The 21872-nt window shown below is 44.8% G+C and overlaps 1 protein-coding gene across 1 annotated transcript; it reads right to left on the bottom strand.

Annotated features, from left to right (window-relative positions):
* Positions 1 to 128: 128 nt before the first annotated feature.
* On the bottom strand, positions 129 to 21315 carry LOC116363226 (uncharacterized). Its single transcript, XM_031817034.1, has 7 exons — positions 20885 to 21315; positions 20455 to 20666; positions 11147 to 11167; positions 10848 to 11032; positions 3638 to 3745; positions 2781 to 2960; positions 129 to 1114 (listed from the first exon to the last, which is right to left on the bottom strand). Exons 1-7 carry the CDS (start codon positions 21313 to 21315, stop codon positions 914 to 916), a joined length of 1338 nt encoding a protein of 445 aa, XP_031672894.1. The 3' UTR covers positions 129 to 913.
* Between the last annotated feature and the right edge of the window lie 557 nt (positions 21316 to 21872).

Here is a 21872-nt window from a genome sequence, read left to right as displayed (position 1 = left end):
CTAGTGGAAAACCTTCCCAGAAGAGTGGAGGCTGTTATAGCAGCCTCCACTTGGTACGTCAAACCCAGTAAACCTCATGCACACACACACACACAATCAATCAATCACAATAGAGTTCTGAGTTCTGATTTTGTCACAATGTATTTATTTGAAAGAACATTTCATGTCTAGTTGGTCTTAGAAATAAAAAATAAACAACATTAGTTAATTTCCATGAATTTCTTTCTGAGTTACAGCCCATCTCCCTCTTGAAACTGTACATTTAAAACATGAAATGGATTAATTATATGAAACATGCATGTACTCTAAACCTAAAGGTGATATGGTCATGGCAGTATTTATGATATTCTACTCCAGTGGCTCTGCCCCCCAAACTCTGAGGGAAAATTCAAGTTTTCATCATCAAGATAAGTTACATACAGGTGTAGGATTTAATTTGAGCCAGTTTTCTACAGCAGGAAAATAATCCTGCAGCAAAGTAAATGTGAATTATTACGTGGATTATAATTCATGATATTTTTTGTATGGCTTGACACATTTGTCGTTAGGGAAAATCAAGTCTGAAATTTCAAAGTGAAAATGACGAACTTTAGAAGCCTTTTTGAAACCTCAAATACACTACATGTTTAAATGGACTGCATTGCAGGAAAGTTCTCCTGCAACAGGGTGATCAGATTAAGATCGTACATCTGTACTATATTTCTCTGTGACATGACATAAATACAGTACATAGAAGACATTAAGATGTTGTCGCTGGTGGAAGTTATCGTTGGACTTGTCAGGAGGAGGAAAGTGCCACAGTCCCAGTCTCTTCTCCCGGTCTTATCATCGTGTCTATTCATGATGTGTCCTTGATTTCCTTGATTGACACGGTAGCTTGTGAAAGTCACGCCTCTTGTCTTGTCTTCACATCTCAGCATCCGTTCTCAGGTACGATCCTGCACTTGAGGATCTTCAGATAGTTCTGGACCTTGTTGGAGTCCCGTCTGAAGCAGTAGAGTAGGTCGTGGTCGCTCATGGCCTGGGACTCTCCGCTGGTGTCTGACGAGGGGTCCAAGGCCTCAGGGGAGGACAGGCCACTCAGGGAGTTACTGATCATCCCCAGGTGCTGCATCTGAGAGAGAGGGACACAGACAGTGGATTGTTAGAGATAAGGAATTTTACTTTCTGTACATATTGCAAAAGGAGGTGTGTGTGTGTGTGTGTCTTCTCTCGTGAGTTATCACATGCCAACCCAGTAGCAGAGCGAGGATTGTCTAGTAACATCCTGGTTGGCATCTGCAATCGTCACTGACTCAGTGATGGTGTCAACATCAGTCTACACAATGTCACTAGGGATCAAGCTGCTATAGGACTCTGTTTTCACTATAATATGCTCAAGGCTAACTCTGTCTTATTTGCTTTAATTAGCTTTCTCTCTCCCACTATCTATATCTTTATTTCATTCTCTCTCTCACGCTCACTCACTCACTGTCACTATAGTATGTATGCTCAAGGCTAACTCTGCCTTATTTGCTTTCTCTCTCTCTCTCTCTCTCTCTCTCTCTCTCTCTCTCTCTCTCTCTCTCTCTCTCTCTCTGTCTCTGTCTCTCTGTCTTTCTCCCCCCATCTCTGTGATTCATTCAGTGTCATACACACTTCGTCATCTGTGAGACATTTCACATTATAACTCTTACATAAAACCATAGGCAATGTTTAACATAATCATCTTAACAAACAGTAATGATGGATTCAAGTGATGATTCTTTTCTAGAATTGAGCCTCAGTCAAGTAGAAATGTTTGTGTAGAAGGATCTGCCCCCTTTTTTACATTGTTGCCTAAAATGACATACTGCCGGTAGCTCAGGACCTGAAGCAAGGACATTCATATTCTTGATACCATTTGAAAGGAAACCCTTTGAAGTTTGTGTAAATGTGAAATGAATGTAGTAGAATATAACACATTAGATCTGGTAAAAAACATGCATTTTTTTGTATCATCATCTTTGAAATGCAAGAGAAATGCATTTTTCCAGTCCAGGCACTATTTAGATGTTGGCCACTAGATGGCAGCAGTGTTTGTGCAAAGTTTTCGACTTTTATTTTACTAGGCAGGTCAGAACAAATTCTTATTTTCAATGACGGCCTAGGAACAGTGGGTTAACTGCCTTGTTCAGGGGCAGAACGACAGATTTGTACCATGTCAGCTCGGAGATTTGAACTAGCCCAACGCTCTAACCACTAGGCTACCCTGCCGCCCCGACTGATCCAATGAACCATTGCATTTATGTTCAAAATGTTGTATTAAGACTGCCCAAATGTGCTGAATTGGTTTATTAATAACTTTTCATGTTCATAACTGTGCACTCTCCTCAAACAATAGCATGGTATTATTTTAGTGTATTAGCTACTGTAAATTGGACAGTGCAGTTAGATTAACAAGAATTTAAGCTTTCTGCCAATATCAGATATGTCTATGTCCTGTGAAATTTTCTTGATACTTACAACCTCATGCTAATCGCATTAGCCTATGCTAGCTCAACCGTCCCATACCCTATCAGCCACCTTCTCCCCCATCTTCCTCTTGCCCTATCAGCCACCTTCTCCCTCCATCTTTCTCTTAACCTATCAGCCACCTTCACTTATCTTCCTCTTACCTTATCAGCCACTATCTCCCCCCGTCTTCCTCTTACCCTATCAGCCACCTTCTCCCCCTGTCTTCCTCTTACCCTATCAGCCATCTTCTCCCCCCATCTTCCTCTTACCCTATCAGCCATCTTCTCCCCCCGTCTTTCTCTTACCTTATCAGCCACCTTCTCGACTCCCTTGCGGAGCTCGTGCACCATGTAGCTCATCTCCAGTGCTTTGTTGGAGCTGAAGTTGTTGAAGTCATCCTGGTGAACCATGTTCTGGTGGAACTGCCACAGAGGATCCTTCCATGCTACCAGCAGCTTCAGAATCACCTCCGTTAACTCCTCTCTCTGAGGAGAGAGAGAGAGAGCAAGTAGAATTGTATGTTCTTGTAGAGTTGGTTATTGAGTGTTGAAAGAGAGAAGACAGACACAAGCAAAGACATAGAAGCAGTCTACATCTGGAGACAGACATGGGTACTACAGGAAGCAGAGAGGGGTAGTACCATCAGGGAACAGACAAGGTTACTACAGGAAGCAGAGAGGGGTAGTACTCTCAGGGAACAGACAAGGTTACTACAGGAAGCAGAGAGGGGCAGTACCATCAGGGAACAGACAAGGTTACTACAGGAAGCAGAGAGGCGTAGTACCATCAGGGAACAGACAAGGTTACTACAGGAAGCAGAGAGGGGTAGTACCATCAGGTAACAGACAAGGTTACTACAGGAAGCAGAGAGGGGTACTACCATCAGGGAACAGACAAGGTTACTACAGGAAGCAGAGAGGGGTACTACCATCAGGGAACAGACAAGGTTACTACAGGAAGCAGAGAGGGTTAGTACCATCAGGGAACAGACAAGGTTACTACAGGAAGCAGAGAGGGGTAGTACCATCAGGGAACAGACAAGGTTACTACAGGAAGCAGAGAGGGGTAGTACCATCAGGGAACAGACAAGGTTACTACAGGAAGCAGAGAGGGGTAGTACTATGGTAAACAATAGTTGATTAAACAGAGTTGTAAGACTCACAGCCAGTCTCTGCGCGTTCTCTTTGCCATTAGGGGTTAGTATGGTGGCTGTATGGCAGTGGCGGTTTATCCTGCCAATATGATTTCTGCTTGGCAGAACATATTGCTCCTGAAGGAGGGAAGAAGAAAGGAGAGAAAGAGGAATTGAGTTGACAGAGAAGACGTAGGTAGAAAGCAAAAGGTCAGAGAGTCAAAGGAGCTGCATCTCTGAAGAGCAAAGCCTTCGAAAGCAAAGAAACAAAAAGCTTGTAGAACCTTTAAAGGGATAGTTCACCCAAATAACAAAATTATAATAGACTGCTGTCTTACCTTGACAATAGACTAATGTCTTATCTTGACAATAGACTGCTGTCTTATCTTGGCAATAGACTGCTGTCTTACCTTGGCAATAGACTGCTCTCTTACCTTGGCAATAGACTGCTCTCTTACCTTGGCAATAGACTGCTGTCTTACCTTGGCAATAGACTGCTCTCTTACCTTGGCAATAGACTGCTGTCTTACCTTGGCAATAGACTGCTCTCTTACCTTGGCAATAGACTGCTGTCTTATCTTGGCAATAGACTGCTCTCTTACCTTGGCAATAGACTGCTCTCTTATCTTGGCAATAGACTGCTCTCTTATCTTGGCAATAGACTGCTCTCTTACCTTGGCAATAGACTGCCCCCTACCTTGGCAATAGACTGCTGTCTTACCTTTGCAATAGACTGCTCTCTTACCTTGGCAATAGACTGCTGTCTTACCTTGACAATAGACTGCTCTCTTACCTTGGCAATAGACTGCTCTCTTACCTTGGCAATAGACTGCTGTCTTACCTTGGCAATAGACTGCTCTCTTACCTTGGCAATAGACTGCTGTCTTACCTTGGCAATAGACTGCTCTCTTACCTTGGCAATAGACTGCTCTCTTATCTTGGCAATAGACTGCTCTCTTATCTTGGCAATAGACTGCTCTCTTACCTTGGCAATAGACTGCCCCCTACCTTGGCAATAGACTGCTGTCTTACCTTTGCAATAGACTGCTCTCTTACCTTGGCAATAGACTGCTGTCTTACCTTGGCAATAGACTGCTCTCTTACCTTGGCAATAGACTGCTCTCTTACCTTGGCAATAGACTGCTCTCTTACCTTGGCAATAGACTGCTCTCCTACCTTGGCAATAGACTGCTCTCTTATCTTGGCAATAGACTGCTCTCTTACCTTGGCAATAGACTGCTCTCTTACCTTGGCAATAGACTGCTGTCTTATCTTGGCAATAGACTGCTGTCTTACCTTGGCAATAGACTGCTGTCTTACCTTGGCAATAGACTGCTGTCTTACCTTGGCAATAGACTGCTCTCTTACCTTGGCAATAGACTGCTCTCTTACCTTGGCAATAGACTGCTGTCTTACCTTGGCAATAGACTGCTCTCTTACCTTGGCAATAGACTGCTGTCTTACCTTGGCAATAGACTGCTCTCTTACCTTGGCAATAGACTGCTGTCTTACCTTGGCAATAGACTGCTCTCTTACCTTGGCAATAGACTGCTGTCTTACCTTGGCAATAGACTGCTCTCTTACCTTGGCAATAGACTGCTGTCTTACCTTGGCAATAGACTGCTCTCTTACCTTGGCAATAGACTGCTGTCTTACCTTGGCAATAGACTGCTGTCTTATCTTGGCAATAGACTGCTGTCTTACCTTGGCAATAGACTGCTGTCTTACCTTGGCAATAGACTGCTGTCTTACCTTGGCAATAGACTGCTCTCTTACCTTACCTTGGCAATAGACTGCTCTCTTACCTTGGCAATAGACTGCTGTCTTACCTTGGCAATAGACTGCTCTCTTACCTTGGCAATAGACTGCTGTCTTACCTTGGCAATAGACTGCTCTCTTACCTTGGCAATAGACTGCTGTCTTACCTTGGCAATAGACTGCTCTCTTACCTTGGCAATAGACTGCTGTCTTACCTTGGCAATAGACTGCTCTCTTACCTTGGCAATAGACTGCTCTCTTACCTTGGCAATAGACTGCTGTCTTACCTTGGCAATAGACTGCTCTCTTACCTTGGCAATAGACTGCTGTCTTACCTTGGCAATAGACTGCTCTCTTACCTTGGCAATAGACTGCTGTCTTACCTTGGCAATAGACTGCTCTCTTACCTTGGCAATAGACTGCTGTCTTACCTTGGCAATAGACTGCTCTCTACCTTGGCAATAGACTGCTCTCTTACCTTGGCAATAGACTGCTGTCTTACCTTGGCAATAGACTGCTCTCTTACCTTGGCAATAGACTGCTGTCTTACCTTGGCAATAGACTGCTCTCTTACCTTGGCAATAGACTGCTTACAGGGTAAGGAAACCAATATGTTATTTTGTCATTTGGGTGAACTATCACTTTAAACATGCAATTTCCTCTTTCTAAATTGAAACCAGCAAAAAATTATGTGTTTTTTTTGCGTTATTTGTAACTTATTTTGTACATAATGTTTCTGCAACCGTATCTTACAGCAGAAAAGAGCTCTGGATATCAGGACAGCGATCACTCACCTCGAATTAGACAAAGAGCTTCTGGATATCAGGACAACGATCACTCACCTCGGATTAGACAAAGAGCTTCTGGATATCAGGACAGAGATCACTCACCTCGAATTAGACAAAGAGCTTCTGGATATCAGGACAACGATCACTCACCTCGGATTAGACAAAGAGCTTCTGGATATCAGGACAGAGATCACTCACCTCGAATTAGACAAAGAGCTTCTGGATATCAGGACAACGATCACTCACCTCGGATTAGACAAAGAGCTTCTGGATATCAGGACAACGATCACTCACCTCGGATTAGACAAAGAGCTTCTGGATATCAGGACAACGATCATTCACCTCGGATTAGACAAAGAGCTTCTGGATATCAGGACAACGATCACTCACCTCGGATTAGACAAAGAGCTTCTGGATATCAGGACAGAGATCACTCACCTCGGATTAGACAAAGAGCTTCTGGATATCAGGACAGCGATCACTCACCTCGGATTAGACAAAGAGCTTCTGGATATCAGGACAACGATCACTCACCTCGGATTAGACAAAGAGCTTCTGGATATCAGGACAACGATCACTCACCTCGGATTAGACAAAGAGCTTCTGGATATCAGGACAGCGATCACTCACCTCGGATTAGACAAAGAGCTTCTGGATATCAGGACAACGATCACTCACCTCGGATTAGACAAAGAGCTTCTGGATATCAGGACAACGATCACTCACCTCGGTTTAGACAAAGAGCTTCTGGATATCAGGACAGCGATCACTCACCTCGGATTAGACAAAGAGCTTCTGGATATCAGGACAACGATCACTCACCTCGGACTAGACAAATCATTTTTCTACAACAAGCAGGACGCACAGGACATTCTCCAAACACCCGACATCCCCGTTATTTGAAAGAGGAAGCGACGCAGGTACAGAGGACAAAGAGCCGGAAGCCTCATGAGGACGCGGAGAAGACGAGTGGGAAAGCTGCCGTTACCATCAATATTACTCGCCAACATGCAATCATTGGACAATAAATTAGACGAGGTACGATCACGAATATCCTACCAACGGGACATCAAAAACTGTAATATCCTGTGTTTCACGGAATCGTGGCTGAATGACGACATGGATATTCAGCTAGCAGGATATATGCTGCACCGGCAAGATAGAACAGCACAATCCGGGAAGAGGGGGGGTCTGTGCATATTTGTAAACAACAGCTGGTCCACGAAATCTGAGGAAGTATCTAGATTTTGATCGCCTGAAGTAGAGTATATTGTGATACATTTCAGGCCACACTACTTGCCTAGAGAGTTTTCAGCTATACTTTTCGTGGCTGTTTATTTACCACCACAGATAGATGCTGGCACTAAGACTGCACTCAGTCAGCTATATAAGGAAATGAGCAAACAGGAAACCACTCACCCAGAGGCGGCGCTCCTAGTGGCCATAGTCTTTAATGCAGGGAAACTTAAATCAGATCTACCAAATGTATATTAACATGTTAAATGTGCAACCAGAGGGAAACAAATTCTAGATCACCTGTACTCCACACACAGAGACACATACAAAGCTCTCCCTCGCCCATCATTTGGTAAATCTGACCACAACTCTATCCTCCTGATTCCTGCTTACAAGCAAAAATGAAAGCAGGAAGCAACAGTGACAGATGCAGCAGATACTAAACTACAGGACTGTTTTGCTATCACAGACTGGTATATGTTCTGGGATTCTTCCGATGGCATTGAGGAGTACACCACATCAGTCACTGGCTTAATCAATAAGTGCGTTGAGGATGTCGTCCCCACAGTGACTGTACGTACATACCCCAACCAGAAGCCATGGATTACAGGTAACATTCGCATTGAGCTATAGGGCAGAGCTGCCGCTTTCAAGGTGCGGGACTCTAACCCGGAAGCTTACAAGAAATCCTGCTATGCCCTGCGACGAACCATCAAACACGCAAAGTGTCAATACAGGGCTAAGATTGAATCATACTACACCGGCTCCGATGCTCGTCTTATGTGGCAGGGCTTGCAAACTATTACAGATTACAGAGGGAAGCACAGCCGCGAGCTGCCCAGTGACACGAGCCTACTAGTCTAGTTAAATCACTTCTATGCTTGCTTCGTGGCAAACAACACTGAGGCATGCATGAGAGCATCAGCTGTTCCGGACGACTGTGTGAGCACGCTCTCCGTAGCCGACGTGAGTAAGACCTCTAAACAGGTCAACATATACAAGGCTGTGGGGCCAGACGGATTACCAGGACGTGTGCTCCGGGCATGTGCTGACCAACTGGCAGGTGTCTTCACTGACATTTTCAACATGTCCTTGTTTGAGTCTGTAATACCAACATGTTTCAAGCAGACAACAATAGTCCCTGTGCCCAAGAACACAAAGGCAACCTGCCTAAATGACTACAGACCGTAGCACTCACGTCCATAGACATGAAGTGCTTTCAAAGGCTGTTAATGGCTCACATCAACACCATTATCCCAGAAACTCCAATTTGCATACCGCCCAAACAGATCTACAGATGATGCAATCTCTATTGCACTCCACACTACCCTTTCCCATCTGGACAAAAGGAACACCTATGTGAGAATGCTATTCATTGACTACAGCTCAGCATTATAAACACCATAGTACCCTCAAAGCTCATCACTAAGCTAAGGATCCTGGGACTAAATACCTCCCTCTGCAACTGGATCCTGGACTTCCTGACGGGCCGACCCCAGGTGTTGAGGGTAGGTAGCAGCACATCTGCCACGCTGATCCTCAACACTGGAGCCCCCCAGGGGTGCGTGTTCAGTCCCCTCCTGTACTCCCTGTTCACTCATGACTGCATGGTCAGGCACGACTCCAACACCATCATTTAGTTTGCAGACGACACAACAGTGGTAGGCCTGATCACCGACAACGACGAGACCTGGCCAGGTGGTGCCAGAATAACTACCTATCCCTCAACATAACCAAGACTAAGGAGATGATTGTGGACTACAGGAAAAGGAGGACCGAGTATGCCCCCATTCTCATTGACGGGGCTGTAGTGGAGCAGATTGAGAGCTTCAAGTTCCTTGGTCTCCACTTTACCAACAAACTAGAATGGTCCAAACACACCAAGAATGTCGTGAAGAGGGCACAACAAAGCCTATTCCCCCACAGGAAACTAAAATGATTTGGCCCTGAGATCCTCAAAACGTTCTATAGCTGCAACATCGAGAGCATTCTGGCTGGTTGCATCACTGCCTGATATGGCAATTGCTCTGCCTCTGACCGCAAGGCACTACAGAGGGTAGTGCGTACAGCCCAGTACATCACTGGGGCTAAGCTGCCTGCCATCCAGGATCTCTACACCAGGCGGTGTCAGAGGAAGGCCCTAAAAATGGTCAAAGACCCAGCTACCCCAGTCATAGACTGTTCTCGCTACTGTATATAGCCTCTCTACTGTATAAAGCCTCGCTACTGTTTTTCACTGTCTTTTTACTGTTGTTTTTAATTCTTTACTTACCTATTGGTCACCTAATACCTTTTTTGCACTATTGGTTAGAGCCTGTAAGTAAGCATTTCACTGTAAGGTGTGAAATACCTGTTGTATTCAGCGCACGTGACAAATACACTTTGATTTGATTTAGTGATCTGCTACATTGGGGTGGCAGGGTAGCCTAGTGGTTAGAGCGTTGGACTAGTAACCGGAAGGTTGCAAGTTCAAACCCCCGAGCTGACAAGGTACAAATCTGTTGTTCTGCCCCTGAACAGGCAGTTAACCCACTGTTCCTAGACCAGTTAACCCACTGTTCCTAGACCAGTTAACCCACTGTTCCTAGACCAGTTAACCCACTGTTCCTAGACCAGTTAACCCACTGTTCCTAGACCAGTTAACCCACTGTTCCCAGGCTGTCATTGAATAAAGGTTAAATAAAGATCAAAACAAAACATGACATGTTGAAAGACTGTTGTTCTTAACGTCAAGATTTCCATCTTAAAATCCTCTTTTCTACATCTGATTATCCCAAACCAATATGTCACATCAACAACCATAGTGGGTTCTGTCATTAGTGACAGAGAGAGAGAGAGAGACTAGGACTGTGTCATTAGTGACAGAGACAGAGAGAGAGAGACTACGACTGTGTCATTAGGGACAGAGATACAGAGAGAGAAAGAGACTAGGACTGTGTCAGTAGTGACAGAGATACAGAGAGAGAGAGAAAGAGACTAGGACTGTGTCATTAGTGACAGAGATACAGAGAGAGAGAGAGAAAGAGACTAGGACTGTGTCATTAGTGACAGAGATACAGAGAGAGAAAGAGACTAGGACTGTGTCATTAGTGACAGAGATACAGAGAGAGAGAGAGAAAGAGACTAGGACTGTGTCATTAGTGACAGAGATACAGAGAGAGAAAGAGACTAGGACTGTGTCATTAGTGACAGAGATACAGAGAGAGAGAGAGAAAGAGACTAGGACTGTGTCATTAGTGACAGAGATACAGAGAGAGAAAGAGACTAGGACTGTGTCATTAGTGACAGAGATACAGAGAGAGAGAGAGAAAGAGACTAGGACTGTGTCATTAGTGACAGAGATACAGAGAGAGAGAGAAAGAGACCAGGACTGTGTCATTAGTGACAGAGATACAGAGAGAGAAAGAAAGAAAGAGAGAGGTAACCTTGAGCATACTAGAGAAAGATATGGGACTTACGAATTCAGAGTGCAGGTCACTGGAGATGCTGTGCATCCTGGCACTGTGCTGGATGACCCGGTCAAAGAGGTCTGCCAGGGAGAGGAAGTGGCACCCCGCCTGGCCGTGGACACAAATGGGCGCCGCGCTCGCCCTGTCACTGCCACGCAGCTCCACACACACCAACACCATGAGCAGAGCCCACACTGGAAGAGAGAGGGAGAGAGGGAGAAGGATGAGGATGATGAGATAAATAGAGATGAGGTTGAAGGAGTTGAGAGAGAGGAGGGCAATAGAGGGAGAGGACAGGATCCTCTCACCAGCCAGGAGCAGCACTGACACTGGCAGAGAGAGAGTGAGAAGAGGAATAGAGAGAGGTGTGGATGGGATCCTGTCTCACAAGGCAGATGCAGCACTCAAACTGGTGGAAGTATTGAGGGAGAGGGGAACAATGAGAAGAGCAATGAGAAGGAGGAAAGGGCAGGATAGAGGGATGAGGACAGGAGGGAGAGGGCAACACTGACAGAGGGGTAGAAGGAGAAGATGATGAAGAGAGACAACACTGACACTGACAGAGGAATAGAAGGAGAAGAGGATGAAGAGAGACAACACTGACACTGACAGAGGAATAGAAGGAGAAGAGGATGAAGAGAGACAACACTGACACTGACAGAGGAATAGAAGGAGAAGATGATGAAGAGAGACAACACTGACACATACAGAGGCATAGAAGGAGAAGATGATGAAGAGAGACAACACTGACACTGACAGAGGAATAGAAGGAGAAGATGATGAAGAGAGACAACACTGACACATACAGAGGAATAGAAGGAGAAGAGGATGAAGAGAGACAACACTGACACTGGATAGTGACTGACTGGTTGAGGGAGGAAGAGGAAAAGAGAAAGGGAAGAAGAGGTGGTAAACAGAGGAGAGAATCTAGTTCCACAGGCAGAGGCATGCATGTATAGCTCCTCAGTCCCTGGTCCCTGGTCCCTGATCTCTGCTCCCTTCACCCTGGTCCCTGGTCCCTGCTCACTGCTTCCTGCTCCCTGTTCCCTGCTCCCTGCTCCCTGGTCCTTGCTCCTTGCTCCCTGCTCCCTGCTCCCTGGTCCCTGGTCCTTGCTCCCTGGTCCTTGCTCCCTGGTCCCTGGTCCCTGGTCCTTGCTCCCTGCTCCCTGCTCCTTGCTCCCTGGTCCCTGGTCCCTGCTCCCTGCTCCCTGCTCCCTGCTCCCTGGTCCCTGCTCCCTGGTCCCTGCTCCCTGCTCCCTGGTCCCTGCTCCCTGGTCCCTGCTCTCTGCATGCACTGCCTGGCTTGTTCTTAGAGGTAGCTACCTTGTTTGATGTTGTTCCTGGACATTCTGTGTTGGTTGGTGGTATTTTTGAAGCTGGAGGATGTACAGTGACACACAGCTATTTAAAGGGACCAGGAGTATTAAGGAAAGGGTCTCTCTCTGTCATCATGTGATGACCACAATCATTTAGGAGGGGAGGAGAGAGACAGAGGTTTGCGTGAGTTTTCATTCGCCCTCAATTTTCTCTTTCTGTTTTTTCATCAGATCATGATGGAAGTCGGCTTCACAGCCTGACAAATCAGGACAGATACAGGATGAAAATGCTAATTCAGCTCACCCCCCAGCCCCATCACCAGTTTCACTGTCATTCATTAGGCTAGTTTAGTGCATAAGCGATGCTCAGAAAAAAGGTGCTATCTAGAACCTAAAAGGGTTCCACGGCTGTCCCCATAGGAGAACCCTTTGAAGAACCCTACCTGGTTCCAGGTAGAACACCTTTCTACAGAGGGTTCTACATGGAACCGAAAAGGGTTCTACCTGGAACCAAAGAGGGCTCTCCTATGTGGACAGCCAAGGAACCCTTTTGGAACCCTTTTATCTCAGAGTGTACAGGAGTATGGTACTGCCATTCACACTGACCAGCTCCCATGTTTCTCACATGGTGATGACTTCATCCACGTGTTAAACTCATTCCACGGAGGGCAGCGTGTCTGCAGGTTCTCGACTCCTCCCTTGTAATTGATTGATAAATGAAGGTCACTAATAAGTAATAAGTAATAGTAAGGAACTCCCCTCAGCTGGTAGTCTATGTCTTAATTGAAACCAAAAACCTGTAGACACTCGGCCCTCTGTGGAATGATTTTGACATCCCTGATTTAAATGATCAATATATTGATCAGTAAGTGAAAGCAAACCTTGTTGTTGATTGTTTTCAATATTATCTCTGTCCTTGTACTGTAGTGTTCTGTAGTGTACTGTAGTGTACTGTAGTGTTCTGTAGTGTTCTGTAGTGTTCTGTAGTGTAGTGTTCTGTAGTGTTCTATAGTGTACTGTAGTATTCTGTAGTGTACTGTAGTGTACTGTAGTGTTCTGTAGTGTTCTGTAGTGTTCTGTAGTGTACTGTAGTGTACTGTAGTGTTCTGTAGTGTTCTGTAGTGTACTGTAGTGTTCTGTAGTGTACTGTAGTGTTCTGTAGTGTTCTAAAGTGTACTGTAGTGTAGTCTAGTGTACTGTAGTGTACTGTAGTGTTCTGTAGTGTTCTGTAGTGTAGTCTAGTGTTCTGTAGTGTACTGTAGTGTTCTGTAGTGTTCTGTAGTGTACTGTAGTGTTCTGTAGTGTTCTGTAGTGTACTGTAGTGTTCTGTAGTGTTCTGTAGTGTAGTCTAGTGTTCTGTAGTGTTCTGTAGTGTTCTGTAGTGTTCTGTAGTGTACTGTAGTGTTCTGTAGTGTAGTCTAGTGTTCTGTAGTGTTCTGTAGTGTTCTGTAGTGTACTGTAGTGTACTGTAGTGTAGTCTAGTGTTCTGTAGTGTTCTGTAGTGTTCTGTAGTGTAGTCTAGTGTACTGTAGTGTACTGTAGTGTACTGTAGTGTTCTGTAGTGTACTGTAGTGTAGTCTAGTGTACTGTAGTGTTCTGTAGTGTACTGTAGTGTTCTGTAGTGTTCTGTAGTGTAGTCTAGTGTACTGTAGTGTACTGTAGTGTTCTGTAGTGTACTGTAGTGTTCTGTAGTGTTCTGTAGTGTTCTGTAGTGTTCTGTAGTGTAGTCTAGTGTACTGTAGTGTACTGTAGTGTTCTGTAGTGTACTGTAGTGTACTGTAGTGTACTGTAGTGTTCTGTAGTGTTCTGTAGTGTTCTGTAGTCTTCTGTAGTTTACTGTAGTGTTCTGTAGTGTTCTATAGTGTACTGTAGTATTCTGTAGTGTTCTGTAGTGTACTGTAGTGTTCTGTAGTGTACTGTAGTATTCTGTAGTGTTCTGTAGTGTACTGTAGTGTTCTGTAGTGTACTGTAGTGTTCTGTAGTGTTCTGTAGTGTAGTCTAGTGTACTGTAGTGTACTGTAGTGTTCTGTAGTGTACTGTAGTGTTCTGTAGTGTTCTGTAGTGTTCTGTAGTGTAGTCTAGTGTACTGTAGTGTACTGTAGTGTTCTGTAGTGTACTGTAGTGTACTGTAGTGTACTGTAGTGTTCTGTAGTGTTCTGTAGTTTACTGTAGTGTTCTGTAGTGTTCTATAGTGTACTGTAGTATTCTGTAGTGTTCTGTAGTGTACTGTAGTGTTCTGTAGTGTACTGTAGTGTTCTGTAGTGTACTGTAGTGTACTGTAGTGTTCTGTAGTGTACTGTAGTGTACTGTAGTATTCTGTAGTGTAGTCTAGTGTTCTATAGTGTACTGTAGTATTCTGTAGTGTTCTGTAGTGTACTGTAGTGTTCTGTAGTGTAGTCTAGTGTACTGTAGTATTCTGTAGTGTTCTGTAGTGTACTGTAGTGTTTTGTAGTGTTCTGTAGTGTAGTCTAGTGTTCTATAGTGTACTGTAGTATTCTGTAGTGTAGTCTAGTGTTCTATAGTGTACTGTAGTATTCTGTAGTGTTCTGTAGTGTACTGTAGTGTTCTGTAGTCTTCTGTAGTGTACTGTAGTGTTCTGTAGTGTACTGTAGTGTACTGTAGTGTAGTCTAGTGTTCTATAGTGTACTGTAGTATTCTGTAGTGTAGTCTAGTGTTCTATAGTGTACTGTAGTATTCTGTAGTGTTCTGTAGTGTACTGTAGTGTTCTGTAGTGTACTGTAGTGTACTGTAGTGTACTGTAGTGTTCTGTAGTGTTCTATAGTGTACTGTAGTGTACTGTAGTGTTCTGTAGTGTTCTGTGGTGTACTGTAGTGTTCTGTAGTGTACTGTAGTGTACTGTAGTGTTCTGTAGTGTTCTGTAGTGTAGTCTAGTGTTCTATAGTGTTCTGTAGTATTCTGTAGTGTTCTGTAGTGTACTGTAGTGTACTGTAGTGGGGGCTGTGCTTTGGCAAAGTGGGTGAGGTTATATCCTTCCTGTTTGGCCCTGTCCGGGGGTGTCCTCGGATGGGTCTACAGTGTCTCCTGACCCCTCCTGTCTCAGCCTTCATTATTTATGCTGCAGTAGTTTATGTGTCGGGGGGCTAGGGTCAGTGTGTTATATCTGGAGTACTTCTCCTGTCCTATTCGGTGTCCTATGTGAATCTAAGTGTGCGTTCTCTAATTCTCTCCTTCTCTCTCTCGGAGGACCTGAGCCCTAGGACCATGCCCCAGGATTACCTGACATGATGACTCCTTGCTGTCCCCAGTCCACCTGGCCGTGCTGCTGCTCCAGTTTCAACTGTTCTGCCTTCTTATTATTCGAACATGCTGATCATTTATGAACATTTGAACATCTTGACCATGTTCTGTTTTAATCTCCACCCGGCACAGCCAGAAGAGGACTGGCCACCCCACATATGCTCTCTCTAATTCTCTCTTTTTTTCTCTCTCTCTCGGAGGACCTGAGCCCTAGGACCATGCCCCAGGACTACCTGACATGATGACTCCTTGCTGTCCCCAGTCCATCTGACTGTGCTGCTGCTCCAGTTTCAACTGTTCTGCCTTATTATTATACGACCATGCTGGTCATTTATGAACATTTGAACATCTTGGCCATGTTCTGTTATAATCTCCACCCGGCACAGCCAGAAGAGGACTGGCCACCCCAGTCTGGTTCCTCTCTAGGTTTCTTCCTAGGTTTTGGCCTTTCTAGGGAGTTTTTCCTAGCCACCGTGCTTCTACACCTGCATTGCTTGCTGTTTGGGGTTTTAGGCTGGGTTTCTGTACAGCACTTTGAGATATCAGCTGATGTACGAAGGGCTATATAAATACATTTGATTTGATTTGATTTTGATTTGTAGTGTACTGTAGTGTTCTGTAGTGTTCTGTAGTCTACTGTAGTGTTCTGTAGTGTTCTGTAGTGTACTGTAGTCTTCTGTAGTGTTCTGTAGTGTTCTGTAGTGTTCTGTAGTGTACTGTAGTGTTCTGTAGTGTTCTGTAGTGTACTGTAGTGTTCTGTAGTGTTCTGTAGTGTTCTGTAGTGTAGTCTAGTGTTCTATAGTGTACTGTAGTATTCTGTAGTGTTCTGTAGTGTTCTGTAGTGTTCTGTAGTGTTCTGTAGTGTACTGTAGTGTTCTGTAGTGTTCTGTAGTGTTCTGTAGTATAGTGTACTGTAGTGTACTGTAGTGTTCTGTACTGTTCTGTAGTGTACTGTAGTATTCTGTAGTGTTCTGTAGTGTACTGTAGTGTTCTGTAGTGTACTGTAGTGTACTGTAGTGTATTGTAGTGTTCTGTAGTGTACTGTAGTGTACTGTAGTGTACTGTAGTGTATTGTAGTGTTCTGTAGTGTACTGTAGTGTACTGTAGTGTTCTGTAGTGTACTGTAGTGTTCTGTAGTGTACTGTAGTGTACTGTAGTGTTCTGTAGTGTACTGTAGTGTTCTGTAGTGTACTGTAGTGTTCTGTAGTGTTCTGTAGTGTACTGTAGTGTTCTGTAGTATTCTGTAGTGTTCTGTAGTGTTCTGTAGTGTTCTGTAGTGTTCTGTAGTGTACTGTAGTGTTCTGTAGTGTACTGTCGTGTACTGTAGTGTACTGTCGTGTACTGTAGTGTACTGGCGTGTTCTGTAGTGTACTGTAGTCTTCTGTAGTGTACTGTAGTGTTCTGTAGTGTTCTGTAGTGTTCTGCAGTGTACATGATTATAGTGACATGATTACATCTATTGGGGTCTCCTTGACTAGGGTGGTCTGCTCAGTCAGGGACAGGTTGAAAATGTCAGTGAAGACACTTGTCAGTTGGTCAGCTCATGCTCGGTGTAAACATCCTGGTAATACGTCTGGCCCTGCGGCCTTGTGAATGTTGACCTGTTTAAAGGTCTTACTCACATCGGCTACGGAGAGCGTAATCACACAGTCGTCCGGAACAGCTGGTGCTCTCATGCATGTTTCAGTGTTGCTTGCCTCGAAGCGAGCATAGAAGTAATTTAGCTCGTCTGGTAGGTTCGTGTCACTGGGCAGGTCGTGGCTGTGGTTCCCTTATTATATGTGATTGCCGTAGCACCTTGTCTGGAAGCCTTGTTTAGACATATGATGAATTTGCTGTTACTACAGGTGGAAAGTGTAGTTGTATTAGAAAACATGCGACATCCAACATGCAACCAAAATGACAACCAACAAACATGGAACTATACAATCAGTGTGACAGAAGCATGACCAGACATGACCGGGAGGCAGCATTGGCTACATGTCAGCAGTAGTCAGACAGTCATGGGTGAGAATGGCAAGTGAAATGTTTGATAGCTCCAGGAAAAGGGCTGTAAGGTTAACTCAGATCTGTGACGACTGCCTTATGACATCAACCACCAGCGTCATTGGAGCCCTGCAGTGTGTGACTCTGACAATGATCATTAAGCGTTTCTGTGATGGTGTGTGCGTGGTGTCTGCAGTGTTGTGTGTTGTATTTGGTTTTGATGCATGGGTGTATACATATATCTGTGTGTAGGGGGGTGCATACAGTATATCTGTGTGTAGGGTGGTGTATACAGTATATCTCTGTGTAGGGGGGTGTATACAGTATAGCTGTGTGTAGGGTGGTGTATACAGTATATCTGTGTGTAGGGGGTTGTATACAGTATATCTGTGTGTAGGGTGGTGTATACAGTATATCTGTGTGTAGGGTGGTATATACAGTATATCTGTGTGTAGGGGGTTGTATACAGTATATCTGTGTGTAGGGTGGTATATACAGTATATCTGTGTGTAGTGGGGTATGTACAGTATTTCTGTGTGTAGGGGGTTGTATACAGTATATCTGTGTGTAGGGGGATGTATATCTCTGTGTAGGGGGTTGTATACAGTATATCTGTGTGTAGTGGGGTATATACAGTATATCTGTGTGTAGTGGGATGTATACAGTATATCTGTGTGTAGTGGGGTATATACAGTATATCTGTGTGTAGTGGGTTATATACAGTATATCTCTGTGTAGGGGGATGTATATCTCTGTGTATGGGGTTGTATACAGTATATCTGTGTGTAGGGGGGTGTATACAGTATATCTGTGTGTAGGGGGGTGTATACAGTATATCTGTGTGTAGGGTGGTATATACAGTATATATGTGTGTAGTGGGGTATGTACAGTATTTCTGTGTGTAGGGGGTTGTATACAGTATATCTGTGTGTAGGGGGATGTATATACAGTATATCTGTGTGTAGGGGGTTGTATACAGTATATCTGTGTGTAGGGGGTTGTATACAGTATATCTCTGTGTAGGGGGATGTATATATCTGTGTAGGGGGGTTTATACAGTATATCTGTGTGTAGGGGTATGTATATCTCTGTGTAGGGGGGTGTATACAGTATATCTCTGTGTAGGGGGGTGTATACAGTATATCTGTGTGTAGTGGGGTATATACAGTATATCTGTGTGTAGGGGGGTGTAAATACAGTGGGGAGAACAAGTATTTGATACACTGCTGATTTTGCAGGTTTCCCTACTTACAAAATATGTAGAGGTCTGTCATTTTTATCATAGGTACACTTCAACTGTGAGAGACGGAATCTAAAACAAAAATCCAGAGAATCACATTGTATGATTTGTAAGTAATTAATTTGCATTTTATTGCATGGCATAAGTATTTGATACATCAGAAAAGCAGAACTTAATATTTGGTACAGAAACCTTTGTTTTCAATTACAGATATCATACGTTTCCTGTAGTTCTTGACCAGGTTTGCACACACTGCAGCAGGGATTTTGGCCCACTCCTCCATACAGACCATCTCCAGATCCTTCAGGTTCCGGGGCTGTCGCTGGGCAATACGGACTTTCAGCTCCCTCCAAAGATTTTCTATTGGGTTCAGGTCTGGAGACTGGCTAGGCCACTCCAGGACCTTGAGATGCTTCTTACGGAGCCACTCCTTAGTTGCCCTGGCTGTGTGTTTCGGGTCGTTGTCATGCTGGAAGACCCAGCCACAACCCATCTTCAAAGATCTTGCGATACATGGCCCCATCCATCCTCCCCTCAATACGGTGCAGTCGTCCTGTCCCCTTTGCAGAAAAGCATCCCCAAAGAATGATGTTTCCACCTCCATGCTTCACAGTTGGGATGGTGTTCTTGGGGTTGTACTCATCCTTCTTCTTCCTCCAAACACGGCAAGTGGAGTTTAGACCAAAAAACTATATTTTTGTCTCATCAGACCACATGACCTTCTCCCATTCCTCCTCTGGATCATCCAGATGGTCATTGGCAAACTTCAGACGGGCCTGGACATGCGCTGGCTTGAGCAGGGGGACCTTGCGTGCGCTGCAGGATTTTAATCCATGACGGCGTAGTGTGTTACTAATGGTTTTCTTTGAGACTGTGGTCCCAGCTCTCTTCAGGTCATTGACCAGGTCCTGCCGTGTAGTTCAGGGCTGATCCCTCACCTTGCTCTTGATCATTGATGCCCCACGAGGTGAGATCTTGCATGGAGCCCCAGACCGAGGGTGATTGACCGTCATCTTGAACTTCTTCCATTTTCTAATAATTGTGCCAGTTGTTGCCAGTTGTTGCCTTCTCACCAAGCTGCTTGCCTATTGTCCTGTAGCCCATCCCAGCCTTGTGCAGGTCTACAATTCTATCCCTGATGTCCTTACACAGCTCCCTGGTCTTGGCCATTGTGGAGAGGTTGGAGTCTGTTTGATTGAGTGTGTGGACAGGTGTCTTTTATACAGGTAACGAGTTCAAACAGGTGCAGTTAATATAGGTAATGAGTGGAGAACAGGAGGTCTGTGAAAGCCAAAATTCTTACTGGTTGGTAGATGATCAAATACTTATGTCATGCAATAAAATGCAAATTAAAATGAAAAATCATACAATGTGATTTTCTGGATTTTTGTTTTAGATTCCGTCTCTCACAGTTGAAGTGTACCTATGATAAAAATTACAAACCTCTCCATGCTTTGTAAGTAGGAAAACCTGCAAAATCCGCAGTGTATCAAATACTTGTTCTCCCCACTGTATGTGTGTGTAAGGGGGTGTACATATCTGTGTGTAGGAGAGGTGAACATGGGTCGTTGTACTACAGTTTAGAGGGGGTATTGAGCTGAACGTGGCCCGTTATACTACAGTTTAGAAGGGGTATTGAGCTGAACGTGTACTACAGTTTAGAGGGGGTATTGAGCTGAACGTGGCCCGTTGTACTACAGTTTAGAGGGGGTATTGAGCTGAACGTGTACTACAGTTTAGAGGGGGTATTGAGCTGAACGTGGCCCGTTGTACTACAGTTTAGAGGGGGTATAGAGCTGAACGTGGCCTGTTGTACTACAGTTTAGAGGGGGTGCCCCTGGAGGAGGTGGCCCTTGGAGGAGGTGGCCCTTGGAGGAGGTGGCCCTTGGAGGAGGTGGCCCTTGGAGGAGGTGGCCCTTGGAGGAGGTGGCCCATGGAGGAGGTGGCCCTTGGAGGAGGTGGCCCATGGAGGAGATGGCCCTTAGAGGAGGTGGCCCTTGGAGGTGGTGGCCCTTGGAGGAGGTGGCCCTTGGAGGAGGTGGCCCATGGAGGAGGTATTTGTTGAGAGGGGTACATGGAGAGTGTAAGATAAAGTTAGTCTGTGGTCAGTTACTGTTGTCTCTTGTCAAATTCGAATGAAGTCACACAAGATTTTCTTGAAGGATGAGTCCATGACAGTCTTGATGGTACGTCTGGTCCATGACAGTCTTGATGGTACGTCTGGTCCATGACAGTCTTGATGGTACGTCTGGTCCATGACAGTCTTGATGGTACGTCTGGTCCATGACAGTCTTGATGGTACGTCTGGTCCATGACAGTCTTGATGGTACGTCTGGTCCATGACAGTCTTGATGGTACGTCTGGTCCATGACAGTCTTGATGGTACGTCTGGTCCATGACAGTCTTGATGGTACGTCTGGTCCATGACAGTCTTGATGGTACGTCTGGTCCATGACAGTCTTGATGGTACGTCTGGTCCATGACAGTCTTGATGGTACGTCTGGTCCATGACAGTCTTGATGGTACGTCTGGTCCATGACAGTCTTGATGGTACGTCTGGTCCATGACAGTCTTGATGGGACGTCTGGTCCATGACAGTCTTGATGGTACGTCTGGTCCATGACAGTCTTGATGGGGCGTCTGGTCCATGACAGTCTTGATGGGGCGTCTGGTCCATGACAGTCTTGATGGGACGTCTGGTCTAAACTAGACACTTCTGACAACAAGCTTTATATTGCATATTGAACAATGCAATATTTTCTAAAAGATAAGGGCTGTGAGGGGTAATTCTATACATCACCTCTATCGGTATCTGTACTGGCATTTATCTATTCAATTCTGACCTTAAACCAGACTATTTAGTCAAATACAGTATGTTTCTCATATCATGTCCATGTTCCCTTGTTGTCCAGTTTTTCATCAAAACGCAATTGATTGTTGACTGACACTTGGTGACAGTTGAGCCTTGGTAACCATGGAGATTAGCCAGCATTATGGTTCTGATAGGATCATGATCTTTCTGATAGTCATATTAGTCTGCAGGTGTAGAGATCCCCGCGGCTACACGTGATAATGGCACATGCATTACTGCGACATTACTGCGTCATCACTGCGTCATCACTGCGTCACTGCGACGCAGCACCTGCCTGTTCCCTCCTTACAGAGGTGGTAGACAACGTGGATGAGCCAGTCAGAATATAAATATTACAGTAGTATGTAATTAAGACAGCAAAG

This window comes from Oncorhynchus kisutch, unplaced genomic scaffold, assembly GCF_002021735.2.
Source record: "Oncorhynchus kisutch isolate 150728-3 unplaced genomic scaffold, Okis_V2 scaffold918, whole genome shotgun sequence".
Taxonomy (NCBI): Eukaryota; Metazoa; Chordata; class Actinopteri; order Salmoniformes; family Salmonidae; genus Oncorhynchus; species Oncorhynchus kisutch.
The sequence above is the reverse complement of the archived record's forward strand: the minus strand, read 5'-3'. Positions and strand labels throughout refer to the sequence as shown.

What these genes read in the sequence shown, in the direction of transcription:
- LOC116363226 (XM_031817034.1), bottom strand. Translation starts at nt 21,315, where the DNA reads ATGGACCAGACGCCCCATCAAGACTGTCATGGACCAGACGCCCCATCA. An exon ending in GGCACCCCCTCTAAACTGTA is followed by an intron (nt 11,168 to 20,454) that starts GTACAACAGGCC and finishes TCTCTCTGCCAG; the next exon opens with TGTCAGTGCTGCTCCTGGCT. An exon ending in GTCAGTGCTGCTCCTGGCTG is followed by an intron (nt 11,033 to 11,146) that starts GTGAGAGGATCC and finishes TCTCTCTTCCAG; the next exon opens with TGTGGGCTCTGCTCATGGTG.